Consider the following 17,256-nt stretch of genomic DNA (forward strand, 5'->3'; position numbering starts at 1 on the left):
GAATTATAGAGTTTACAGTTCTTTACCTCAATCATTCAGTCTGGAGGAGACGATGAATTTTCTTGCTTCTTCTGCAAATTTATTTTTACATCATCTGTAAACACTATTTTTCAGGCTTTTAAGACAAAGGATGGTTACCTTGTGGTTGGAGCTGGAAACGATCATCAGTTTGCAGTTGTTTGCAAGGTAATGTATTTATTTTAAATTGCTTGTGTTTAATTGGTCATAAATTATTTGTTTGTGAGAAATTGTTCACACAGTCACTCTTGACCAATCAGTGAATTAAATACTGAAGCAAGTTTAGATTTCCATTTGTGGAGATTTTATCTAAGAATGTAATAGCACTGTAACTGCTGATAGGATGAAGCCCTTTTTCTGATGTGGACAGTTCACTCACAGTATAAATGGAATCTGGATCCAAGTTCAGTGCATCAGAGGATGCTAGTTATAATAATTTGGTCATTCACCCCTGCTTTACATGCTTCAGCTTCAATTTTAAAATCAATCCAGTTAAAACTCACCTATCAACTGAAAGTTGCTGAGGGTGCAAATTGCAGAGCATTGGCTATCATCTTCAAAACATCTGTAGTTAGCATAGTTGTATCTGACAACTGGAGAAATCCAATTGTTGCGCACTTGTTCAACAAAAGACTATGAGGGTAAACTTGGCTTTTTAATCTTGATGGTAAGGAAATGGTCAGCCATGATAATCAGGAATAGAATTTGTAGTTCAAACCAAGAATTGCTGGAGGAATTCACCTGGTCAGACAGCATCCATGTATAGAAATAGTTATCTGACCTGCTGAATTCCTCCAGCAATTCTTTGTTTGCTCAAGGTTCCATCATCGGCAGCTTTTGTATTTCTTTACAGAATTTGTAGTACTTGAACACGTGGTTTGATTAGTGTATTTGAAAGAAGCCAACCAGAACCTTCCTTCAAATTGAAACACAAAAGGTGCCGAAGGTGTGTCTTCTACTTGCAAAAGTATATATTTTCTGGGTAAATTTTAAGATAAAGAGCAATATGCATTTTACTTAAATAAAGCCAATCCTCATACACTGTTTCGTATTTGTGGTAAGGTTAAGATGGCCTTGTGCTATAGATTAGAAGGGCATATCTGCTGAAAGGTAAATTATTGTGTTCTCTCGAACTGCCTTGCAACTTTTTCTGGAAAACAATATAGCCTTCCTGGTGCATGCAGCTCCATCCCTTGCTGGCATTTTATACATCACCTATATGGTGCTTTGGAATCAGCTGTCATAATATAGATTCAAGGCTAATCTCATTTTCATTAAGCTAACTGGTTGTAAGAGGAGTTCAAAGAGGTATCATAATTTCTTCTTTGATTTCTTGACAAAACTTGGACTGGAAAAACAATGATTAAACCATATAAGAATTTAACGCCCCTGGTTGAAAGATCCACTCCAAAAAATTGTATCCATTAGTGGCTTGTCATAGGAAATGATACATAAAAGTTAATTAACCCACGTTATATTGTGCCAGAGAGCATTTGATGAAATTGTGCTCCTTGGGATATTGGCCAAGATGTTTCCATGCACAATTCACCTTCATATGTTTGATATTTGTCCACAATAAATTGTGCACCTAATGATATCGCAAGTTGTACATCAATTGATTCCTCTCTTTCCAACATAAATTAGATTTCTTAGATGCAACTTACAACATTCATTGAGCACAAAAGAACTAGAGGCATGTGTTATAACCAGTATGACCTGTCAATTAGAATATATCCAGTCTGACATTGATGTCTTATACACAGCATCAATGTTCAGGATATTTAAATCTTCATCACTGAAGTCTATCTTAGGTGCACACTGTGACCTCTACCTCTTTGAACCTGCAGTGGCTTGGGGATAACTTATTTTAAGATCTCTCCTATTGCATGTGATCATTATACCAAAGGTGACATGGATGCACTTTCCATGCTGCTTCTACTGGGATTGCACAGGTTTCAGCATATAATGCTAAGTGTCAACCAATTGCGTGATCTTCATGCAAAGGATTCATTTGGGTGTTAGAGCTGCTTACAGCAAATGATTATATACTTAAAAGGATGAAACAATACCTTGTTCTAGCCTTCTGCCTGCTCTAGCCCTTTATATTTCCAGTTGCAGTCAAGCAATCAACTGTCAATTTCACCATTCCCTCACTAATTCTAATCTCACCCCTCTTGAAATGCCTTGCCTCTCATTTTCTCCACATTAATCTCAACCTCACTATTAAACACGCAGACAAGGGTGGCGCTGATGTAGTCTGGTGCACTGACTTCTATCTGGCCAAAGCAGACGTCAGCTCTCAGACACCTCCTCTTACTTACCCCTCCCCCCCTCAAACAGGACCCCACCAAAACTCACCAAACCGCTGACTCACGCACTATTTCTGAACATCACTTTTGGTCATCTCCCTTCCACGGCCTCCAGCTTCATTAGTTCCCAACTCCGCACTGCCATATTCTAACGATAACCTAAGATCCTCAAACCCAATGGTCCTGTTAGGCCCATTGTTTCCACATGATTCTACCCTACTGAACTGGTATCTGCTAACCTTGACTTTGTTTTGCTCCCCCCCACCATCCCTCCAGTTCAGTCCCTTCCCACCTTCATCTGTGATACTTCTCATGCCCTCCATCACTTCAACATTTTCCATTTCCCTGAACTCTTGCTTCATCTTCACCACCATGGACATCCAATCATTATGCACATTCATCCTCTGTACCAAAGACTCGAAGTCCTTAGTTTCTTCTTTAACAAAAGGCCCAACCTGTCACCCTCCATCACCACCCTCCTCTGCTGGCAGAACTTGTCCTTCCCCTTACTAACCTCCTTCAACTCATCCCACCTTCTCCAAGTCAAAGGGTAATCATGGGTACCTGCATGGGCCCCAGCTATGCCTCCTGTTTTGTTGGCTATGTGGAGCAATCCATGCTACAAGCCTACACAGACAAGGTTCCTCAATTCTTCCTCCATCTCAATGATGGCCACTTTGGTGCTGCCTCATGCACCCATGATGAGCTCTTCAACTTTTTTGAATTTGCTGCCAACTTCCACTCCGACTTCAAATTCACTTGGTCCATCTCCAGCAACATTCTACCTGTTCAAAATCTCTCTTTCTCCATCTTGAGAAACAAAATATTGACAGACATTTTCTACAAACCTACCATCTCCCACAGCTTCCTCAACAGCTCTTCATACCCTGTCCCTGTAAGAATTCCATTCCTTTCTCACAATTCCTCTGCCTCTGTCACATCTGTTCCCAAAATGAGATCTTTCATGGCAGATAATACTAGATGTCCTCCTCCTTCAAAAAAAAACATGGCTTTCCCTTTACTACCATCAACTCAACTGTCACCTGCAGATCCTCCATTACCCTTGCATCTATTATGGCCCACCCACCCCATGCATAGCAAGAATAAGATTTCCCTTGTCCTCACCTCTCACCACTCTAATCTCGGCATCCAACTTATTATCCATACCATTTCTGTCTCCTACTACATAATCATACCATCAGACACATCTATCCCTCTCTGCCTTCCCCAGAGACCATTCGTTCCTTTCCATGCCCCTTTGGCACTTACCCCTATGATCACAGAAAGTGCTACACTTATGCACCCTCCTCCTCCCTCACCATCATTCAGGGCCCCAAATAGACATGTGATCACAGAAAGTGCTACACTTGTGCATCCCCCTCCTCCCTCACCATCATTCTGGACTCCAAATAGACCTTCCAAATGAAACAAACAACACTTCACTGGTGCTGCCATGGAGGTCTCCTCGACATTGGAGAGTTTGAACACAGCCTGGAAGATTGCTTCACTGTGCACCCCAGCTCTGAGTGCCGTAATTGTGAGGATCACCAAATGACCACCCATTTCAATTCCCTGCTCCATTCCCTTGCTGACATTATCTGTTCATGGACCCATGCACTGCCAGATTGAGACAACCCACAAATTGGAGGAACGACACCTCCTATTGCATCTGGGCACCCCATAACCGATGGCATTAACATCGACTTCTCTGGATTCTGTTTGCTCCCTCCCCTTCTTTTTCTATCCCTTATTTCTCCTTCCTCTATATCTCTCTCTCACTCTCTCTCCCATCCCCTTCCCTCCGTCTCCTTTTCCCTCACTCTGCTTCCACAGAGCACCAAAAAACACCCGCTCGCCCAGTCAATTTTCACCTTTCTCCTCACCTGTATCTCATTCATATCCAATTAATACCTTTTGTCTAATGGTCTGTACTCCTCCCCCTGCCCATTTTTCCCTCCCCAGCCTTTTTACTCGTACCTTGAAGTGGGGCTCAGGCCCAAAACATAGGGTAATATATCTTTACCTCCAGCTTTTCTGTAATTTTACTGAAAAGGGTGAATTCTAATTTCTAGGCACTGGTTTCTTTTATGGAGAAATAAGCCAAAATTTTCTTTGGTGTAATCTGAAAAAAAATGGCAGTACTGCTGGAGCTGCTGTAATGGCAGCGCAGCCATTAGTGCGGACCAGTGGAGAATGGAGATCAGAAACACGGCACTCCTGTGGGATTCAACTACCCAGACTGACTGCCCTCAACTCTGGACAGTCTTCGAATGGCCTGTTAAAGAAGCCGACGGTAGTTTTATTTAAAATCCTACAACTGAGGTGTCTGGACCCAAGTTGGCGGCGTCTATGATCGGCAGCAGACACGAAGGGTTCCAGACTCTGGGGAAGCAGAGGACTGGCACAGGGCACCAGTAACTGGGAGACCAACCCCTCCTGACTAAGAAGGAGAAGCAATGGAGACGACCCATTGGATGGTGACCACTGTGGGGGAGCAATGAGGGGTTCTGCAGCTGAAGGAAACACGTAGAAACTGCAGTTAAGGGGCTTGCACTAGGCTGCAGACTGCTGGAGACTGGTTTAAAACTGGCGAGAGGATGCCAAGGGTGCTGAAGGACTCATAATCATATCGGAGGTTCTGATCTGGAGCTTGGGTTACTGATGGTTTATACTGGACTCTGTGTTAGCTATGAAAGCCCTGGGGGGGTGGGGGGGGGATGTCTATCTTTTGCTTCTCTTTCTCTAACTGAAAGAGGCACTTCAGGCAATTTCTGTTGATGGTGAATCTATCTGCCTTACAGCAGACAAAAGCAATTTTGTGTTATATAATACTTTTTTTTAATTACATGACAATAATTTGAATCTTGAACTTACTTCTATCACTATGAAGTCCATTTCTTCTTCTAAATCTCCTCCACTATCTCTATCAGTACCAAAGCACCACAAGGCTGCGTTCTTAGCCCCCTGCTCCACTCACTTTACACCTATGACTGTGGCTCGGTATGACAATAACACCATCTATAAATTTGCTGAGGATACCATGGTATTAGGTTGCAGGATACAGGAAGGACATTGAAAACATGGCTGAATTATACACCACCAACAACCTCACATTCACTGTCATTAAAACCAAGGAGTTGATTATTTACTTCAGGAAGGGAAAATCAGAGGTATACAATCCAATGGATTATTGGGGGATCAGAAGTGGAGAATATAGACGACACTTTCCAAGTTGTAATATTTTCCAAGTTCAAAACATGATATGTTCAAGGAAATGTGAGTGACGATATTCCAAATAACTATCTTATTAATCCAATAAACCAAACTTTGTAGTGCAGATTTAAGTAGCTTTAATTTGTTATAAAAATGGATAAACATTTTGCCTAACTTCGCACTGAGATTTTCATAATGTGACAGAGTATATAGATACATATAGATATGTTTTTGGGAGATAAATTGGGAAAGGTTTGTTAGAGTAGGTTACATACAAACACTTTAAAACAGATCTTATTTAAAATACTGGACCTCATGCTAGACATTTCGGGGCCTCAGAGCTTTTGCAAAAGCTTTGAAGAGTGCTCAAGAGACTTCACTAATGGATTGTTTACAAAAGGCAACAGATGAAAGAGCTTGTTGGAGCCACATATTGTCTAGGGGAGAGCTTGATGTTGTAAGAGGGTCATGTGGTTTTGCAAGTAGAGAGAGTCAAACAGGCTTTCTCTCAGAGAGAGACAGAGATCACATGTACAGTGTTACAGCCAGCAGAAGTAGCTGAGACTGGAACAGTACAAGGTGGCAAGTGTGGAAAGCTACATTTGAAAGATGGCTTGGTCAAAGCCCTTGTGGCTCATGCAAGAGGAGAGGACTGGTTGTCTAATGTTTCACTTGGAATAAGAGAAACAAAAAGGAACTCTGTGGTGACCTGAAAGAAAAAGGTTATCATCTGGAGAACCTTGAAGGGGTATGTTTTGTCAGCAAGATACTGGAGTGGCTGATGGAAGTACATAATTTGTGGATGTCCTAGAACAACAAATCTCTCTCTGAAAACCGACAAGAACCTTCCTGACTGGTAACCATTTACCTTTCAAGCACGAAAGCCTGGTGAACTTTAAAAATGTTAAATTCTGTGCACAGAATTTAAAGCTACTTAAAGCTGCACTACAAATGTTAAATTGCCTTCAACCAGTTGTTACAAGCCCAAAGGACCCCAAAACCCAGCAGCAATAGACATTCACCAAGACAAGTAGTTACTTAAACAAAAGTTATTTTTAATTATCTTTAAACATGAAAACAGAATCAAACTTTAACTTATCTCTAATTACTTAACTAACCCAAATTAACCCCCTTCTAATTCTAAGTGCACGAGTATGATGTGTGTGTAAATTTAAGTAAATTTCTTTGGTTCACAGTTCAATCTCACTTTTCCTTCTTCCAAGTTCTCTGGTTGCAGGCAATTCTTATACTGTGCACAAAAGTTAACATGTATAAAGTTCACCAGACTTTCGTGCTTGAAAGGTAAACGTTTACCACTCAGGAAGGTTCTTCTCGGGTTTGAAGAGAGAGATTTGTTGTTCCATGATTTCCACAACTGAGGTACCACCTTTAGTCACCTCAATGTCTCGCTGATGAAATTTTCTCCATCAGGGTTCTCCAGATGATAACCTCTTTCTTTCAGGCTAGCACAGAGTTCCTTTCTGTTCCACTATTCCAAGAGAAACATCAGACAGATAGCACTTTCAGCCATCCACCATTCTGGAGCTTTCTGTTTCCAACCAGCTTCTCCTGTCTTGCACTTTCCAGCTGCTTTCAGTGTCACACACACAAGCTGGGAGAGCTTGTTGAGCTTGTCTTCTCTCTCTCTCTCTCTCTCTCTCTTCAAATGAGACTGCTTGAAAGCCCATCTGACTCTCTCACTTGCAAAAAACCCCACCTTCTTCAGCAAACAAGAGGAGTTATCCTTCTGCTCCCATCTGTTGTCTTAGATAAACAAAACCCAGGAGTGACCTTTCTGTGAGCACTCTATAGATACTTGCAAACAGCCAATTTGTCTTCTCTTCCAAACAATGGTCTATGCATTTCATGATGTCATTTCATATAGCACCTACTTGTGAAATGTGCATAACATTCTCCATAGCCTCTGCAATGTTACTGAATATGAATTATTCAATACTTCAAATAAGATCTCTTTCAAAATGTGTGTATATAAGTAACCTACTCTAATTTTACCAAATTCTCCCAAATATTTATCCATTACACAGTGAACCTGGAGGAATGAGAAGTGAGATTGGACTGTGAACCAAAGAACTTTTCTGAATTTATACATGGATTACACACGTGCACTTAGAATTAGAAGGGGGTTAAGTAAGTTAATAGTGATAAGTTAAAGTTTGATTCTGTTTTCATGTTTAGTGATAATTAAAAGCAACTTTTGTTTAAGTAACCATTGGTCTTGGTGAATATCTATTGCTGCTGGGTTTATGGGTCCTCTGGACTCATAACAATAACAATGAATAAAGAAAGCATGCTGTGTAATGATATAACGATATTCAACTTTAAACAGATATTAGAAGAAATAGACAAATTTAAGACAAATTAAGATGAAATTAAGATGAATTCAAAGAAAAGTATCCAAGCTCACATCTCTTTCATGATTCTTTGAAGAATGGGATGCAAGCTCTTGATCCAATCTGATATTATGAGATATGAGGTTATAGTCATTATGGTAATACTATAAACACTTTTTCTTAAAGGTTAGGCACAAAATTAACAAAAATCAAAAACTCAAGGTTTTAACCTTAACAGAGAGGGTGAGCAAATTCAGGTTCTTGGGAGTCACTATCTCAGAGGATCACTCCTAGAGCCAACACATTAATGGCATCGTGAAGAAAGCATGTCAGCAGCTCTATTTCCTCAGGAGTTTGTGGAGGTTTGGTATGACACCACAAACCCTGGCAAGTTTCTACTGATGTGTGGTGGCAAGTGTGCTGACACTGCATCATGGTCTCGTATGGGGACATCGATACCCCTGAGCATAAAACCCTGCTAAATGTAGTGGACACAGCCCTGGATATCACAGGCAAAACCCTGCCCACCATTGTGAACATCTCCAGGGAACGCTGCAGTCGGAGAGCAGTAGCAACCATCAAGGATCCACACAACCAGTAGCACCCATGCTCTGTTCTCGCTGCTGCCATCAGGAAAGAGGTACAGATGGAACCTCTTTAATCCAGCGGTCAAGTCCTGGCTATTGCTGGACCACAGAAAATGCCAGAAAACAGAAATTATCCCTATGAGAACCCCCTATGTAAACATATCAAAGATAGAATAAAGCTTAAAGCAGGAAATAATACTGTGGGGCAGCACAGTTAGTGAAGCAGCTCGTGCAATGCCTTTACAGCACCAGCAATCAGGACATTAATATAAACTTATATACCGCATAGGGCATGAACCGCGGTCACGATTGTGGCAGATTCAACCTTTATAGTGCCAGCGATCGAGACCAGGGTTCAAGTCCTGTGCTGTCTGTAAGGAGATTGTACTAACAGCAGCAGATTCAAAACGTGGTGGACCACAGAAGCACAGAGTGCCAGATAATAGAGGTTTAACATGTATAGGAGCCACAAGATTCACACAACCAGGTTCAATACAGCTGCTACCCCTCTACCGTCAGACACCTCAACAACAATCTGGGACTCATTTAGGGACTTTTATTTGTGCAATTTATTTAGTTATTTTTACTTTCTCTATGTTGCACAGTCGATTTGTTTACATTTGTTATCTATTTACAGTTCTTTATTTGTTTACATGGGTATGTGTGTACATCTTTTTTTGCATTAACAGTAATTGGTTATTCTGCCTCGCCCTCAGGAAAAAGAATCTCAGGGTTGTATGTGAGTGAAGTGCCAGTTAATGAAGACAAAGGCTGTGTAGTTAACCAGGAATCATGACTTTTATTAGCAGAAACTAGTGGTACAATAATGAATGATAATGGATGCATACACAGTTAGACCCAAGGGGAGTGTCTTTAGTGGTAGAGATAATACACGCCCAATGTCAGTAAATTAGACTAAGCACAGCGAGAGACTGACAGCACGACACAGATTCACCACTATGAGGTCATGTATGTACTCTGACAATAGATCTGAAATCTGAATCTAAATCCCTTGGTGAAAATAAAATATCTGGAACATCTTGCTTAAATTTGCAAATTAGTTGTTTTAAATAGTTGACCTTCCTCTTTGCTTCCTATTCTGAACACCTAAAATTCCAGTGACGTTAATGGGGTCACCGAGCACAGATGACGCTCTTTTCTTTTCAGATTTTTGGTTCTTTTCTCTTTTGGGTTTCATTGTTTTCAGTTTTTTCCCTCTTTTTGGAGGCATATTCATCATTATTTCTTGTTCTTTTTGGGGTTATGGTTGGAGTTGTAGGCCCCATGATGACTGGTATGGAGATAGACTTTAAAGTGTATTTGTGGTGATGGGGAGGGGCTGGGGATAAATGCAGACTGTGTGTGTGTGTGTGTGTGTGTGTGTGTGTGTGTGTGTGTGTGTGTGTGTGTGTGTGTGTGTATTTTATATATACATAAATGTTGGAAAGATTGGACTGCTTGAATTCTGTGAGTCTATAAAGATCAAAAGTAAATATTCAAAAAATAAGTTAATAGGATCTGAAAGAACTTCCCTTGTGTAATGTTGATGTTCAACCCAGAAGAGACCAGAGTTTTAGATGCTGTGTCATCATGTCTGACTTCAAGGCATGAAGTGGGAACAATGTTAGGTTGTGAAATTGGAAAAGAGATAGGGGAGAATGCTTTGAGAAAACAAAAACAGAGAACATCCAAAATTTAGGAAATAAAAAGGTAATGGTAGTTTCTTTTGCAGATGAAGTTAAGAATTTGGACTTTAATTTTGCTATGGGAATGGAGGGAAGAGATAGCTGGGGCACTGGCAATTATCTTTGCATCCTCCTTGGCAGCAGGGGAGGAGCCAGAGGATTGGAGAAAGGCAAATTTGGTCCCCTTATTTTAAAAAAGCTAATAGGAAGAATCCTGGGGTTATAGACCAGTGAGTCTTGTGTTGGTGGTGTGAAAACTATTGGAGAGGATTCTTAAGGACAGGATTTATGAGCATTTGGAGAGGTGCAGATTTCTCAGGCATAATCAGCATGGTTTTGTGAGGGGAAGATTGTACCTCATGAGCCTAAATGAGTTATTTGAGGAAGTTAGAAAAGAAATTGATGAAGATACATGGCAGAATGGTTGGTCTAGCAGTTAGCGCAATGCCTTTACAGTACCAACAATTGGGACCGGGGTTCAAATGCCGCGCTGTCTGTAAAGAGTTTGTACATTCTCCCCATGTCTGTGTTGGTTTTTCCTGGGGGCAATGGTTTCTTCCCAACATTCAAAATGTACCAGGGGCGTAAATTAATTGTGTGTAAATTGGGCAGCACAGACTCATGGGCTAAAATGGCCTGTTACTATGCTGTATGTCTAAATTTTTCAAAATAATTAAATTTTAAAATTAAAAAAATAGGGCAGTAGATGTGGTGTATATGGATTTTAGCAGAGTTGGGTGGAAAAGTGGCAGTTGGAGTTCATGTGAAGTCTGATTACCGGGTTAATGGTTGGATGCTTCACAGTGTGAAAGAACAGAGGGACCTTGGGGTCCAAATCCATATCTCTTAAAGCTACTGCACAGTTGATAGAGTAGTTAAGAAGGCTTATGGGATGCTGGGCTTCATAAATCAGGGGATTGAGTTCAGGAGTCAAGAGGTCATGTTGCAACTCCACAAATCTCTGATGAGACCACACTTGGAATATTTTGTTCCATTCTGGTCACCTTATTTTAGGAAGGTTGTGGAAGCTATGGAGAGAGCACAGAGGAGATTTATCAGGATGTTGCCTGGATTGGAAAATAAGTCTTATGAGGCAAGGTTAGTAGAGCTGAGACTTTGCTCTCTGGAGCGAAGAAGGAAGAGATGTGACTTAATAGAGGTCTATGAGATTATGGGAGGCATAGATAAGGTAGACAGGCAATGCCTTTTTCCCAGGGTGGGAATAGCAATTACAACAGAACATCTGTACAAAGCGAAGTGAGGAAAGTTTAGGGGAGACATTAGGGTATGTTATTTTACAGAGAGCTGTGGGTGCCTGGAATTCCTTGTTAAGGTTGGTGGTGAAGGCTGAAACATTAGGGGAATTTAATAGACTCTTAGACAGGCACATGGATGGAAAAAAATAGGCCACAGGGTAGGGAGGGTTTAGTATTATTTTGGTAGGAATATACAAGTCAACACAACATCAAGGCTAAAGGGCCTTTACTATGCTGTAGTGTTGTGTATTCTATGCCAATGGGATAAATAAGAATATTGAAAGTGATGATTTGGAAAGGGAGCTAAGTATAAAACTGCATTTAGACTGGATCTTTGACTGGGTTGGAGTTCGTGTTGCATCAGAGATTATATTTCATCAGAGACTATTGAAAACTTTTATATATAACAAAGCATTGTGATACTTGGTCTTTGGTGTGTAGTTATAATTATGAAGGTAACAGTGTATTTCCTCCAATTTAACCATTCATGTCATTTTCTAGATCTTATCATTAACTACATTAAGTGAAGAACCCAGGTACAAGACAAACAAGCTTCGAGTTCAGAATAGAAGAGAACTAATTGATATCCTGTGTGCAAGGTTAGTCCTAATAATGGACAATCATTGTTGTCAATAATGCACATTTTAATTACTGTTGGAATAGGTTTGAATCAAGAATTGGTTCTGAGTAAAGAGTATTTGTTGTGCTTTTAAGTACCTGAAATGTTTGACTACATAAAAGGTGATGAGCGTTTATTATCATATGCATAAGTATAATGTACAAATATACTGAATTCTTACTTGCTGCAACCACACAGGTATGTAGATATGCCATCTCCAATAATGTAAATTAAATTTCAACAATATTCCAAAATATAGAGAGAGATATAATAAATAGTGCAGAAAGATCTTTTGGTTATCCGGGAGTGGTTTACAATTCAGATTAGGGTAGTATGGGATGGTTCAAGAACCTGGAAAAAAAATCTTGAACTGGAGATAATTTAACTTCTGTACCTTCTGAATGAAGGAAGCAGTGAGAAGAGATCATGACTGGGTTGATGGGGTTCCTTCATGATGTTGGCTGCTTTCTTGAGGCAGTATCGGACATAGATAATGTTAATGGTTGGGAGGTCATTGTCCGCAATGGACTTCGCTAGGTTTACCACTTTCTGCAGCCTCTGCATTCCTGTGCAAGGAGCCCACAAATACCCCAAAAGAAGAGTAACTCCTCCAGCCAAATGAGATTTTAAAACTGGAAGTATATCTTTTTTTTTTGCACCAGACACACATCACAGGCTACTTTATCTGGCAATGCAAATGAGGAAAGTTAATTTTCAAGTGTGTGGTGTTTTGTACTGTGTGAACAGGTGAGTATTTTTAAAGGGCAGTTGCAAAAAAGTTCTCACAGTGAGGAATGGGGTCCATATGTATGCATACTTGTTTCTGTAAAAACACACTGAAATGCTGGAGGAACTCAGCTAGTCTTTTCAGCATTCATAAAAAGCCAACATTTCAGGTCTGAACCCTTCTTCAGGGAATAAGCAGATTGAACCAGAAGCAGGAAATCTTAGAAAGTCTCAGAATTCAGACAATGCTGGCTGGGGGAGGAATCCAGGCCAACAAAAGGTGTTAATTGGATATGATAAGGGATGAGCTAGGAATTTATCAAGTTTGTGCGAAAAGGGGGTGTAGTGGTATGTATATACTGCTGCTGCTCTGTACATAAGTGGCTGGCCTGCCCACTGATGACTCGACCCCATGTAGCCCCTGTGACCTGGCCATTAAGGTCTACCTCCCTGCCCCCTTCCATTCATTCGAGAACATGGAGTTGGGCCAGCCGAAACTAATATGTATTAAACCGTTTCGTTCCTCACTCAGTCTTTAGAGTCATTGATTGTGCGTATCAGGGGGAGAGAGATAGCTGGGGTAAAGGTGAGAGGGAAAGAAGTGAGAGGAAAGCCAGAGAAATCGATATTAATCCATCCAGTTGGAGGGTTCCCAATCAGAAGATGAGTTGTTGTTCCTCCAATTTGAGGATGGTATTCGTCTGGCAGTGCATGAGACTATTGGACAGACACGTCAGCAAGGGAACAGGGTAAGAAATTGACCACTGGGAGATCCGCATTATTGTTGCAGACAGAGCCGAGGTGTTCAACAAAGCAATTTTCCAGTCTGTGTCCAGTCTCTCCGATGTTGAGAAGACCATAGCGTCCACAGATTTTCGTGTTTCACTCATACTTGTTTCTATCGCAGGATCAGGCAGGGAAGAAAAAGTCTAAAGCAGTGAGAGAGGCTAAGGCAGTGAGAAATGCAGTTCTTTCTCTGTGTCAATTGATTTTTGAGGATAAGACCTGTGCAGCTTGGAAACTGCATAAGCATGGAATACATCTTCTCAGGCTCTTCTCAGTTCTTAACATGTCATGGACTTCCTTTGGGTATTGTTTTCAAGCATTTGTAGCAATTTGATATTGAGTAATGAGGATGTGGCTGAGGCATTGAATAGATATTTTGTGTCAGTCTTCACGGTGGAAGACACATTCAGCATGCCAAAAAGTGGTGGTAGGGATGCGAAGGAAGGTGAGGACCTCGATAAAATAATTGTTACAAAAGAGATAGTAATAAGCAAACTAATGGGATTGAAGGTGGACAAATACCCTGTTCCTGATGGGATGCATCCCAGGCTACTGAAGAAATGGCAGGAGTTATAGTCGATGCATTGGCAGTCATTTACCAAAATTCTCTGGATTCTGGCAGGTTCTGGCAGATTGGAAGACAGCAAATGTTACGCCACTTTTTAAAAAGGGATTTAGGCAGAAGACGACCCATTGGCCAGTTATCTTAATGTCTGTAGTTGTGAAAATGCATGAAGCTGTCATAAAGGATGAAATAGCAAGGCATTTAGAACTAAAAGTTTCCACCAGGCAGACGCAGCATGGATTCAAAAATGGCAGGACTTGTTTGAAAAACTTGCTGGAGTTCTTTGAGGATATGATGGATGCGGTAGGTAAAGGGGAACAGATTGATGGTGTCATTTGATAAGGTGCTGCACAAGTGACTTATCAATAAATTACAGATGAATGAATTTAGTGGAAGTGGGTTGAGGATTGGTTAACTGACAGAAGGCAGAGAGTTGGGATAAATGGGTGTTTTTCTGATTACCTGCAGGGGTTGGTGCTGGGCCCTCAGCTGTTCACCATTTACACTGATGATTTGGAAGAGGGGACAGAGTGTAGTGTAGCCATGTTTGCGGATGATACTAAAATTAGTGGAAAAGCAAATTGTACAGAGGATGTGGAGAGGCTGTAGAAGGATATAGTTAATGAGTGGGCAAAGGTCTGGCAGATGGAGTACAATGTTAGTAAATGTGAGGTCATCCACTTTGGTAGGAAAAATAGAAGAGCAGATTATTATTTAAATGGTGAAAAACTGCAGCATGCTATTGTGCAGAAGGACTTGAGAGTGCTTGTGCATGAATTGCAAATAGTTGGGTTGCAGGTACAACAGGTTATTGAGAAGGCAAATGGAATGTTGTCCTTCATCGCTCAAGGAATTGAATTCAAGAGCAGGGAGATCATGCTGCAACTATACAAGGTACTAGTGAGCCTGCGTGTTGTTCTGGTCTCCATACTTGAGGAAGGATATACTGGCCTTGGAGGCAGTCCAGGGGAGGTTCACTCGGTTGATACTGGAGATGAGGGGGTTGGCCAACGAGGAGAGACTAAATCGCCTGGGATTATACTTAATTAAATTCAGAAGAATGAGAGGAGATCTTATAGAAACATAAAATTATAAAAGATAAATAGAGGTAGGAAAATTGTTTTCACTGTTGGTGCGTCCAGACCGAAAAGACATAGTATTCAGAGGAGTAAATTTAAGACGGAGATGAAGAAAAACTGTTTTTCACAGAGTAATAAATCTGTGGAATCCTCTGCTCAGGGAATCAGTTGAGGCTACTTCATTAAACATATTTAAGGTTTAGTTAGATAAATTTTTACATAAAAAAAGGAATTAAGGGATATGGAGAAAAGGCAGGTAGGTGGAGTTTTTTTTTTAAACTTTATTTAAGATTTTATAACATGAATAAAATAGAAAGTTACAGTAAAAAGATTAAACATAAGATAATAAAAATTACAGTACTACATCGGCAGACTAAATAAACTAAACCCCCCAATAATTATTACACAACATTAATGACCTATCTTAAAGTTAGTCTAACCCCCCCAAGATAAAGTGAAAGAGTGAAGAGTTAATAAAATTAACAATATTATATAAAAAAAGCCCACTTACACAAAACAAAGATGAAACATAACAAATAAAGATACTAACAACAAAAAAAAGTTATCAATACTAAAATATCAGACTTAAAAACATATTTAAATCAAACTTAAATGCATATAATTAGCAAACGGAGTCCACTTCAACCTATAAAAAGACATCCTATTCTGAATTGAAAAAGATATCCTTTCCATAGTCAAACAGGACTTCATCTCCAAATACCACCTATCTAAAGTTAATATATTTCTATCTTTCCAAGTAAGAGCTATACATTTCTTGGCCACAGCTAAAGCTAAATAGATAAAGGAAATCTGATAATCTTGTAGGCCTAAATCAATTAATGATTGCATATTCCCTAATAAAAATATACCAGGATCTAATACAAGACAAATATTATATAAACTATTAAATATAGATTGAATACCCTTCCAAAACTGTTGCAATTGATCACAAAGCCAGACAGTGTGCAAAAAAGTATTAGCCATCTGGTCACAGCGAAAACAGCAATCCGACTTACTAAGGCCAAACTTTTTTAGTTTCTCCGGTGTTAAATATAACTGATGTATAAAATTATAATTAATCATCGCTAATCTAGCATTAACCAATTTCTGAATACTATTCTGACAAATTTCCATCCAGGCTTCTTCAGCTATTGTAAAACCTAAATCTTTTTCCCATTTCAACTTATCTTTATCCCAATCTTTTTTACTATCAATTTCTTGTAAAATACAATACAAATCAGATATATATCCCTTTTGTGGTATTGAAAGTACGTATTCCTCAAAATTAGAATCAGGCAATAAAATCATATGTCGACCACATATCTGTTTTACAAAAGATCTTAATTGATAATACACAAATACAGAGTTTCCACTAATACCGAATTTCCTTTGTAATTCATCAAAAGAACAAAAACAACCCTCAGAAAAACAATCGGATAAATTTTTTATTCCCTTCCTTTCCCACTGTTTCGAAGTGATATTGGAGACTGTAAAAGGAACAAGTTGATTGTTATGTAGATATAAAACCTACGACCCAAGGACCTCGCTGCCACGTCCCAGCTTGCTTGGCCACGGCACACGAACCATGGGTGTAAAGGGTGGGGCCAGTACTGCGCGCACTGCACTCCACCTAAAAGCTCCTTTGCGCAGGCCCGAGGACAGGTCCACGTCCTCCCCCTCCACGTCCTCCCCCTCAAAAGATGCTCACAAACTCAAGCTAGCATGCTGGAACATCAGAACCATGCTAGATAAGACTGACAGCCATCGACCTGAACGTCGGTCTGCCCTCATTGCACATGAACTCCTCAGACTTGACATCGACATAGCCGCTCTCAGTGAAGTCCGCCTGGCAGATGTAGGCAGCTTCCAAGAACGCGGCGCGGGCTACACACTCTACTGGTCTGGCAAGCCTTCGGATGAACGACGCCTATCTGGTGTAGGCTTCATGGTCAAGAGCTTCATTGCCTCCAAACTCGAAAACCTTCCGACAGGCCTCTCGGACCGAATCATGTCCATGCGACTCCCACTTCAAAACAAGCGTCACATCACCCTCATCAGTGTC

At 40.4% G+C, this 17,256-nt stretch overlaps 1 protein-coding gene across 24 annotated transcripts in view; it reads left to right on the forward strand.

The window, feature by feature from the left end:
* Window positions 1-17,256, forward strand: part of sugct (succinyl-CoA:glutarate-CoA transferase) — a 544,214-nt gene that overhangs the window by 211,126 nt on the left and 315,832 nt on the right. For 23 of the 24 annotated variants that reach the window (XR_011352093.1, XR_011352094.1, XM_069920671.1 and 20 more), the window contains 2 exons: window positions 115-186; window positions 11,921-12,018. Coding sequence is in view for 22 of the 24 variants with exons in the window: in XM_069920671.1 (XP_069776772.1) it covers window positions 115-186; window positions 11,921-12,018 (170 nt within the window). In the remaining 2 variants the exon portion in view is untranslated. The remainder of the gene's footprint in view (window positions 1-114; window positions 187-11,920; window positions 12,019-17,256) is intronic. The other variant, XM_069920675.1, reaches the window with a different exon arrangement.

This window comes from Narcine bancroftii, chromosome 2 (assembly GCF_036971445.1).
Source record: "Narcine bancroftii isolate sNarBan1 chromosome 2, sNarBan1.hap1, whole genome shotgun sequence".
Lineage (NCBI taxonomy): Eukaryota > Metazoa > Chordata > Chondrichthyes > Torpediniformes > Narcinidae > Narcine > Narcine bancroftii.